This window comes from Echeneis naucrates, chromosome 15 (assembly GCF_900963305.1).
Source record: "Echeneis naucrates chromosome 15, fEcheNa1.1, whole genome shotgun sequence".
Classification (NCBI taxonomy): Eukaryota; Metazoa; Chordata; class Actinopteri; order Carangiformes; family Echeneidae; genus Echeneis; species Echeneis naucrates.
In genome coordinates this window covers 6,017,514-6,028,021 of record NC_042525.1, presented here as the reverse complement: position 1 = coordinate 6,028,021, position 10,508 = coordinate 6,017,514, and the positions used below count along the sequence as shown (strand labels likewise).

Genomic DNA, 10,508 nt, shown 5'->3' with positions numbered 1-10,508 from the left:
TGAGGAGCAAGAGAAATTGGAGGCACCTGAACTGAAACACTTTTGTTTTTCATAGTTCATAGTTTTTCATACATAGTTTAAAAAAAAAAAAAAAAAAAACTTCACTAAAATTCTGTCTTCATTTTGTCATTATGGGATGTTGAGTGTGTATTGTTTCTTTACAACACTACGAGACCTTTGACCACTTTCTGGATGCATCATATATACGTTTCTAGGGGGTTTTAATAGCGCCTAAAACTCCTCCACACTAAACGAGGGTTAACCTTAACCCTAACCCATCCATAGATAATTTGTGAACTAATATTTTTGCTTTATATAATTTTTATTGGCCGAGGATGTCATTCATTTCCACTAACCTAGTCCACTTTCTAAAACAATTTAATCTATCTGACTGACCAACAAGTAAGACTGACTTTCTAGCTGAGAGCTGGTCTAAGAAACTTGCTTGCAGTCCATTTGAAGGATACGTTCCACAAACGTGGCACATACCACTGTCCACATAATCTAGATGTGCACACTTTTAATCAAATGAAAATGGTGGTATCCATATGTAGAGAGCGACAACCATCAACTGTACATAAGAATGGATGTGAAAAATTAAACCAATCCAGAGGTGGGTCAAACCTGCACGATGTCTGATGTCCATCAGGGGGCGACTTCCAACTGACTTCTGACTTCATTTAAGAGGTCAGTGTTCATTTTCCAAATGATTTTTTGCTCTCAGATTCCAGTTTTACATCTTCTATGATACAAACTAATGTAAATTTTTCATTAAATCTAGAGTAAAATCAACCATAAAGCAAGGTATGCTTTAGGGCGTGGCTACCATGTGATTGGCGTGCGTTGTAATCAGGACAGACTACAGAGCCAGCCGGAGCGGAGTCAACCTTCTGTCCTTCTGAGCTCCACCTTTTCCTCCTGGTCTCAGAAAACCAAGATGCCGATGGCCAAATTATAAACTCAAGGCCTCAAAAACGAACCAGACGGTGATGTAGCAGTGGATTGCTGCTTGGTTACAGCACAAATGGCAATCCCCTTCTACCGCTTATCCATTTCCGGGCCGCGGGGGGGGTTGAAGCCAGCTCACATTGAGCGAGGGCGGGGTCACCCTTGAAAGGTCACCAGTCCATCACAGGGCCAACACACAGAGACAGACAGAGACCAACAACCACTCGCACTCAGACCTACAGACGATTCGGAGTCGCCACAACCTAAACACGATGTGTTTGGGCAGTGGGAGGAAACCCACGCAGGCACAGGGAGAACATGCAACCTCCACACAGAGAGGCCCCAGGCCGGGAACCGAACCTGCCTTGTTTGGGTGGGCAGCACAGCAGCATAGTGGTTAGCCCTGTTGCCCCACAACAAGAAGGGCTGTTTGTTTGCTAATAAACAGACCTTCTTTTTGTGGGGCAACATTGCGGGGGCACTGACCCTAACCATAAGTGTTTTTAAATGTTAACTGAACTTTAAATAGCAGGAGGAGCATACCCTTGGAGCCAAATTTGTGCACCATGCAAGTAGAAATGGTTAATTAAAAGTCTAAATGATGTACTGCTAATTAGAAAACTAAATTATGGTCCATTAGCTTTAAATCAGTCGGGGGGGGGCAACTAAAACAACTACAACAATAATTACCAATAATTACACTTAAAACCTATGAAACTGGAGTTTCCAAAAAACAAATATATATAAGAAGAGAGGAAAGGATAAGAAACTCACTCAGCATCCTTATAGGCGGCAGTGAGGGACCCCATCAGTCTTTCACGCCAGATCTCCACCCACTGAACGTCACATCGCTGCAGCCCAGCTGTCAAGTCTCACTGTCAGAGCAGAGCACTGAGAGCAACCTCGCATTTACGGGAGCACCTGAAGGCAGCACTCGATCCTGGGACTCAGTTATAGAGCAGCTAAAAAAAAAAAAGAGAGAGAGAGACTATCATACTATTTTAACCTGCTGGCGTTGGCTTCATATGTGAGGTCTCTTAGAGAAGTTTATCGGACTGCAACTTTCAGGAGACTCGGAGTTAGTTTTTATTTTTTTAAATTTAGATTTTATAAATATATAATTTTTTTTTATAGCTCCGTGGTGGCACACATGGCTCCCCGGGCGGTCTGGCTCCTGGTCTCACTGTCCGGTGTCCTGGCTGTGCGCTCCTGCTGGGCTTATAGCTGCCCGGCCATCTGCCGCTGCAGCGCCGACACCTTTGGGTGCAGCAGGGACAGTCAGCTGTCCCGCACCGAGACGTCCGCAGCTCGGCTGTAAGTAAACACAGCTCCTCACATCCAGCCCGGATCCTCTCTGGCACTTTCTTCTATGACTTCACTCTGTGGGCACTGTTGCGGTTTTCATTTTAATTAGATGTATTAGATGTAGAAATTGAATTTGAAGGACAATATGTTTGCATTAATTTTTTTTTTTCTTGAAAAAGTGTAAATGTGCTTCATTTGATTTCTGATTGTTCCAGGAGGTTCACTCACCTGCCCCTGACTGAAGTGCCCACTCATGCCTTCAAAGAGCTGATCAACATCACAAGAATGTAAGTGAGATACACAAAGAACACACAACATTAATGCTGCATTAAAGTGGGCTTCGTTTAGAAAAGGACACACTCTGCTTCAGCCTTGAAGAAACATTCAAGCAAAGAAGAGCTACTGCCGAATGATGACTATTCGAATGATTGAACAAACTGACCAGAATAATCCAGTTGAATTTGTACACACGAATTTGTGCACAAATGTTTAATTGTCAGTAACACTACCTTGTGCTTTGGGTGAACTTAATGCAAAGAATCTCACTTTAGTGTGATGTGATGTTTTGGAAAATAGAAAATAAGCAGGCGGGTAGATTTACAAATTATGTCCCAAGTACAGTTACACTTCTATTGGTCTGTGTGTGCAGAATATTCACAATGTCTATTTGGCATCGGAAAACTAATTCATCCAAATATGGGAGCATGTTGCAGCAGGAGCAGAGAGTATATCCTTGTAGCATGAGCATAGGCACCACAGAAACCTGGAAACAATCCTTTGTACTGAAAAAAAAAAAAAAAAAAAAAAGATTGTCTTTTAAAATGACTCAGGAATTGAAGTTTCTTGTGTCACTTTATTAGACAGAGAATACCTCCGCAGCCGTGAGACAATGAAAACAATGTCAATTTCAGAAATCGGTCATTGAAGTGGGTAAAAAATGTCAAATGATGCTGCTGTCTGTACTCTCACTTCCTGGTGCACATCTCCAGAGTGAAAGAAGTGTAAGTTCAGTGAGACAAAAGATTCACCCGCATGCTTCTGTCACCATTTTTCTAAGAAACCATGACGACTGTTTCTTTTTTTTTTTTTGTCACAGTAGATTACGTCTGTATTGCCAACTTGTTTTTTCCATTTAGAGGAGACAAAGACAAAAAAATATATATAAATAAAAACATGAGAGGTGACCTGTTCTATTCAAGGATAGTGTTTGTTAAATATCAACTGACATCTACATCTCTTAATTACTCAGCAGTCCTGGAGCCTTATCATTCGTCTTCATTGGAGTTTTACCATTTAATTAGTTTTCTACCCAACAGTTTCATGAAAATATATGAAACATACAGATACCCTGGGGGGGGGTCTCAGATGCTCTATTATCCATCTACTTATCTATCTACTATTTACATACATCTACTATTTACATGGAATGGGTTCATTCAAAAATATGCTCAGGCTTAAACGAAGTTGCAAATTTAATCCGTGAAAAGCTGGGTCAAGGTAAAATGACACGAGGAGCGTTGTGAGGATTGCCAGCGATGACAAGCTGGAAATCGCAGTCCAGTTTTATCCAGATGACCAAGTGAAAAAGCTTTTCATGAACTGTAAATGGTAATTATGACATTACATGCGATGCCATCAGAGGAGGGGATTAAAAGTAAAAAAATATGCAGATGGAGGTATTTAATTGCTTCTTATAGTGAGATTGAAATAGAATTGCATTAACCCCAAGAACAGTGTTGGCTAATTGTAGCAGAGTGGGAGTCTGAAACGATGATTACAAAAAGAAGATGGAGATGAAAGTGAGCTGTCAGAAAACAAAGTGTTCAAGGGCAAATCAAGGAGTCTTGTTGATTTTCTTTGTCTCTAAATGTCTTTGTTTAGTCCTCCTTTTTAAACATCATCTCTTCATCATCTCGGCCCAGATGCATCCAAAATGTATGTTTGGATTCTTTCCAGAAAGGAAGCGAAGGCATGCATGTCTGTGTGTGCTGTGTCCTGCAAGTATGAATTATTGTGTTTGGTATTTTAATATTTCCCTCTTGGTTTGTGTCCGTGTATCAATCAACTCTGCCCTATTTCTCAGAGAAAGCGCGTCAGTGTGGACATTAATCCAAAATAAACTCAAGTCAGCATCTATATTTGTTGAAGTGAAATTTTATAGCTCGTTGTTGTCTCCTGTCAATCTGTTGACTAATGTGAAGCCGTTTCTTTGTGTCACAGTGATATTTCTCAGAGTGAGTACATCACACTGATCCAGAGACGGGCCTTCCTCTCTCTGCACAGCCTGACGGAAATGTAAGTGGCACTCACCTTTCCATCGCACGTCGCATTCAAAGTCTGTGGAAGTAATTGTTCATTTAATAAACCGGTGTGTGTCCTGCATCTAAGTTCCCCAGGATTAGCCTCACAATTACAAATCAGCACATTTAATGCCCGACTTCCACCGCTGCTGATGGATTCACTGCTTTTTCTGTTTGTTTGTTGACAGCGACTGACAGCATTGTTGTAATTACTCATATTTTTTGTCCTTGTTTCTGTTCCAACAGTTCATTGCAGAATATTAACAGTCTGAGAGTTATTGAAAAAGGGGCCTTCACTGACCTGCCAAAACTGGAATATTTGTAAGTTTTATTATTTCTTATATTTACTATACACCTATTTCAACCCCACTGAACAATCCGCCGCTCGGTCATTACAATCTCACTCTCACAGTTCAAATTTGGTTTTATATAGAAGAGATAGCAAAATATTGAATATTGAGACAGAGTGTGGAAAAATGCTAACATGCCAAAGTGACACGGTGAACATCATTAACACACTAAGGTAAAGAGCGTGAAGGTGCGCTCTATAATGTATTTCTATAAAGCGACAGACACTGGGGACAGGCTCTGCTTATGAATGCTGGTGCGTTGCATTGGTCCACGTCTGTAAATCCAAATGGACAGGGATGACAAACATACAGAATATGAGTGACACTGTCGGACAGTGATGAGAAATACCAGAGAACCCAGCCGGGATAATCTGCATCTCTTTTGGAAGCACTTTAAAGATTCGGCCTAAGAGGTCTCTGATCATCTGTGTCTTCGCAGGAGTATCTCTAACACAGGATTGATAAACTTCCCAGACTTCTCAACTATCTCTTCGTTGGCGCCAAATCTTATCCTGTAAGTAATTCCTTTTTAAAATGAGTGCTTCCTGCATGTTACAAGCCTGCACGTTGCCCATGCTGTAACTCATGTTGCTCATTCTGAGGCCAGTTTTAACGTTATCTATCAATGTCACGATGCCACGAGTCCTGCTGCAAAGACTGCAAATTGGGTCACAGTTCATCCAACAGCTTTTTTTTCCCCGATGTATATACATAATTTTGTCTAACTGATAATTTGGGCCAAACTGCCTGAGTGAACAGAAGATGTTATCTCCTCCCTGTACAGAGAAATAGCAGACAACATGAGGATCGACTTCATTCCTGCCAACTCCTTCCAGGGTATCGCAGAGGACTCTGTTGACATGTAAGTGCAGAATTTTGCTACATTATCGGAGCTCGGAGCAACAATTCGTCACCATTTGTTCAGAATGTTTTTCGATGTGTCTTAATACGTTTATGTAATTGGATGTTCAGTTCTCTGACCTTGGTGATAGGTGCCTAAGACAGCAAACTCAAATTTATAACATTGTGTCCTTGGCAGGAACCTCGTTAGAAACGGCTTCAAGGAAATAAAATCCCATGCATTCAATGGCACCAAGCTCAATACACTGTAAGTATTTTGATAATACACATTTTTCCCCTCATACGGTAAAAACACAACATTATCATAGCGGGTCGGATACAATGTGTCACTCTTCAGTATGCAGTTCACTTTTAAGGCTTTTCTTTTTCTAATCATAAAAAAACGGAGTGTACCAGTAAATAAACGGTTATATAAGACTAAACAAAGATTGGACGCCCTGTTGTTTTCTCGCTCTGCTCTGTGTTGTTGAATGTTGATGGGGACAAGATATGTGCCAGCCCCCTGCAGTCTAAAAATAATGCTCCTCTTCCTCGGTGTTAAATGAAAAATGTTTTTTGGGCACTGTCAGACATTAGTGTGTCCTTTTCAATTTTTCTTTCATATTGTATGGATAATACAAAATGAAAGTAAGAAGTAGACGCCATTTGTTTGGCAGCTGTTATTTTTGTGTGTCTGTTTTGTAGGATTTTGAGAGACAACAGGTATCTCCATTACATTGAAGAAGATGCTTTTGAAGGAGCCACCGGTCCAAGTTTACTGTAAGTGACACTAATTCGAGTTCACAATAATTAAAGACAATTTTTAAAAATCTGTTTAGATTCTTATTTAAAGCAGCCAACGATAAGAAGTTCCCCTCAGCTTTGGAGCACTGTGTATTTCACTGGTTTGGTTTTATGACCTGATTAAAAAAAAAAAAAACTGACTGACTAATGAATGCAGTAGATAGGATTCCAAATGCTTTCCTCAGGAGGGCGAAACTGACCTACAAGCAGAGCGATGCATCACTCACATCCACCAGGTGGTCAGAAATATGACTGCAAGTGAAAGCCAGCTGTGATATTTAGCTGTGGAAAGAAAATTGGTTGCTGACACATCAGCTATAATCAACTTGAAAGTTGCACTCCCACACTCGAGATGCTGCACGTCACGTAAAAGCTCTCCGCGTTGAAAATGTTAGCGAAATTTAAACGTTCCTTGCCATGCAGGCAAGTGTTTTTACGCTTTTTTGGAGGAGCATGACAGTGAAAAGTTTCCCGACTGAGGCGAAGTAAAATATGACAAAGTCGCATATTATCTATCGCTGTCCAAATCAACAACATGGGGGAAATCATTTGAACTGGGTCAGTGAAGCAAGATTAATATTCATAACAATGTTTATCATTTTAATGTATAAACATTTGGGCAGTGACAGTCTGTCTACATAAACAACCAACAAGGCAGCCTGTCCTGCCAAATACTGATTACTGTGAGCAAACAGCCAAGTCTGAGGATCTTACAGCTCACAAGGTCTCCGACTACAAGCAATCCTATTTGGTCGATATAAAATTTCCCACTTATCGTGCTTATCAATGAGTGCCTGTTATATTCACTGACATGCCAGAAATATCAAAGGTCCTCCTCTAGGGCAGGGGGTTCAAAGTGTCAGGTTACAAGTATCCAGTGAAGTGAGCCCACCTCGGAGATCCTGAATATAATTTTACTTCGGATAAAATGATTTCAGTTTTTGTAATTATGATCTCACTGTGTGATGAGGCATTTTGTCTTGTGAAAGCGCATCTCTTTTGAAGAAAAAAAAAAAAAGCCCAGCATGATTTGCTCAGTGGTTTGATTAAAATGAAAACACTGTGAATGAGGGTTTGGCTGCCACAGTCACTAGAACTCAATAAACACCTGTGGGAGGTTCAGCGAATTTTCCCTGCAACGGCGTTTCCCAGCACCATCAACAGAACACAAAATGACAGGCCCTTCACAGGAAAACCTGGCTTTGTAACCCTCCAACAGAGTTTAAATACACATCAAATCCCACTCCACATAGACCAAAGCTGTTGTGGTGGCTTGTGGCAGTCCAGTGCATCATAAAAACTCTGTTTTATTGGTAGGAACTTCACTAATCTCCACTCAAATGTATGTTTACTTTCTCTGCGTGTGATTCAGGGATGTTTCCTTCACAGCGCTGAGCTCCCTTCCACCCAAAGGCCTGCAGCAGGTGAGGTTTCTGAAAGCCCGCTCTGCCCTCGCTCTGAAGAGCCTCCCCCCCCTGGACAGTTTGGCTGAGCTGGTGGAGGCCACGCTCACGTACCCGAGCCACTGCTGTGCCTTCCACACGTGGCGTCGGAAACAAAGGTAGCTGGCGGCCGCTCCCAGAGATGTTACCAATCCATTCACATTTGCATAAAGAACAAAAGCTCCGTCCAGTGAATACAGATCATCTGCGGTTTGGTAATTACCAGTTGAGCTTATTGACATCTGTGCAGTCTAACTACTTTCCTTTCTTCTCTCTCTCTTTTTTATTTTTAAAGGGAAAGTGCCTTGAAGAACTTCACAAAGTTTTGTGATCTCAGTGCTGTAAGGTAAGTTACTTCACTTGGGGACTGTACCTAGAGAAGCAATTAAGGTGGGAAGGAAGGTGGACTTTATAGCTCACACTTTAAAACATTTATATCCTCCCCAACTTTATTATTATTTCATCAGGACAAACCCCAACTCTGCTGAAAAAAAGCAGTTCATTTTGCCATTTAATAACTAAAAGTGTACAAAGACTTTGACATCTACTCTGGCAGTCAATATATATATATATATATATATATATAAAAAAAAAAAAAAATAATAAAAAAAAAAGCGTAATTGGAAAACTCAAGGAATATATAAACGGCCCTGTTTGTTAAATCCATCTGCTTTTTAACCACGAGCTGTCATTTTACATCACGAACTTCTCTGTATTTTAATTATCAGCAATAACAAACATCCACCTCACAAAACTGACACAAATCAGATCATGGGCCTGCACCCGAAAAGACTTTTGTTCCTAGTTGCTTTGTTACAGAAAGTGTTTGACTCCCAAGATCAGTATAGTAAAGTATTCTGTCATTGTGTCCCTTATTGAGGGAAAGTATTTTTGCTGGGGGACCTCAAGGACCCCTCTGGGACCCCTGGCCACACTTTTCAAACACGTTCTGCAATTAGAACAAGTTAAAGAGCCTTCTCGCTGTGCTCCCAAAATAAGTTTGCGCTCTACAGCAAAAAGATAGTAATCCGTCCCCCTTCTTTGCATCACCTCACCTCAATAATCTCCATTAGTCCCTTTATTTTTGTCAATCCTCCTGTTTGTTTGTGTTCCTCAGAGAGCCCGCCGCTGATAGTGTGAGTCTTACTGATGACATCAACTTCCAGTATCCTGACCTGGAACTTCATTGTCTTAATAGCCCCTTTGTCGAGTGCACCCCAAAGCCAGATGCTTTTAACCCCTGTGAGGACCTGCTGGGCTTTTCCTTCCTGCGCTGCCTCACCTGGATGATAACAGCTTTCGCTGTGAGCGGTAACCTGGCTGTACTTCTTATTCTGCTAATTAGCCACCATAAACTCACCATCTCCAGATTTCTCATGTGTAACCTGGCTTTCGCTGACCTGTGCATGGGGCTCTACCTGATGCTCATCGCCTTCATGGACCACTACTCCCGTCACGAGTACTACAACCACGCTACGGACTGGCAGACGGGGCCTGGGTGTGGCGTCGCAGGGTTTTTGACGGTGTTTGCCAGCGAGCTGTCAGTATATACGCTGACAGTGATTAGCCTTGAACGCTGGCACACCATCACCAATGCCATGCGAGTCAACAAGAGGCTGCGGATGCACCACGTGGCAGCCATGATGGGGGCAGGCTGGGGCTTCTCTCTGCTGGTTGCCCTGCTCCCTCTTGTGGGGGTTAGCAGTTACAGCAAAGTGAGCATCTGTCTGCCCATGGACATCGACACGCTGGGCTCTCAGGTCTACATTGTGGCTGTGCTCATCCTCAATGTTGTTGCTTTCATCGTGGTCTGTTACTGTTACATTTGTATATATCTGAGCGTTCACAACCCGGAGCACTCGACTCGCCACGGAGACACCAAGATTGCCAAACGCATGGCTGTGCTCATTTTCACCGACTTTGTGTGCATGGCGCCAATCTCCTTCTTCGCCATCTCTGCAGCCCTGCGTATGCCCCTCATTACTGTGTCTCACTCAAAGATCCTGCTCATCCTTTTTTATCCCATTAACTCCCTCTGCAACCCTTTCCTGTACACCATCTTCACACGTGCTTTCAGGAAGGACATGTGTCTGCTGCTGAGCCGCTGTGGCTGCTGCCAAGCCAGCTCTGACTTCTACAGGTCACAGACTCTGGCTTCACACCTCACCTGCACCCAAACAATGTCCACCAGAAAACCCCACTCACTCAGCTTCTATGCCTACCACATCAAGACGAAGGGTTGCTTTCTTAGCAAGGGAACCACATGAGAACTCAACTATGAACTTAAAAGGCAGCGTCTGCTGTCTTGCTAAAGATGTAGCATTTCCTCAAAAATTTAGGTCAAGGTGAAGCTCTTCGGTCTTGTACGTGGCAGACGGCCAGCCAGATTTGATCTAGGTTAGTTCACTAAGTTTCATCAGTCAGGATCACGAGACCTCAAATTGAAGACAAGTGCTGCAGCCTCCACTTCTACACAGGTAATGTGGTTTTAAAAAAAAAAAAACTAAACAAAAAAAAAA

General features: G+C 42.2%; 1 protein-coding gene across 1 annotated transcript; it reads left to right on the top strand.

Annotated features, from left to right (window-relative positions):
* The first annotated feature begins 2,007 nt into the window (after window positions 1-2,007).
* Window positions 2,008-10,508, top strand: lhcgr (luteinizing hormone/choriogonadotropin receptor). Its single transcript, XM_029521914.1, has 11 exons — window positions 2,008-2,262; window positions 2,469-2,540; window positions 4,474-4,548; window positions 4,800-4,874; window positions 5,343-5,417; window positions 5,688-5,765; window positions 5,943-6,011; window positions 6,449-6,523; window positions 7,920-8,108; window positions 8,285-8,335; window positions 9,107-10,508. The coding sequence occupies exons 1-11, from the start codon at window positions 2,099-2,101 to the stop codon at window positions 10,254-10,256; spliced, it is 2,073 nt and encodes a 690-aa protein (XP_029377774.1). The 5' UTR covers window positions 2,008-2,098; the 3' UTR covers window positions 10,257-10,508.

Coding starts and splice junctions, on each gene's coding strand:
- lhcgr (XM_029521914.1), top strand. CDS start 2,099: ATGGCTCCCCGGGCGGTCTGGCTCCTGGTCTCACTGTCCGGTGTCCTG. Junction 6,524..7,919: donor GCCACCGGTCCAAGTTTACT/GTAAGTGACACT, acceptor CGTGTGATTCAG/GGATGTTTCCTTCACAGCGC. Junction 8,336..9,106: donor TGTGATCTCAGTGCTGTAAG/GTAAGTTACTTC, acceptor TGTGTTCCTCAG/AGAGCCCGCCGCTGATAGTG.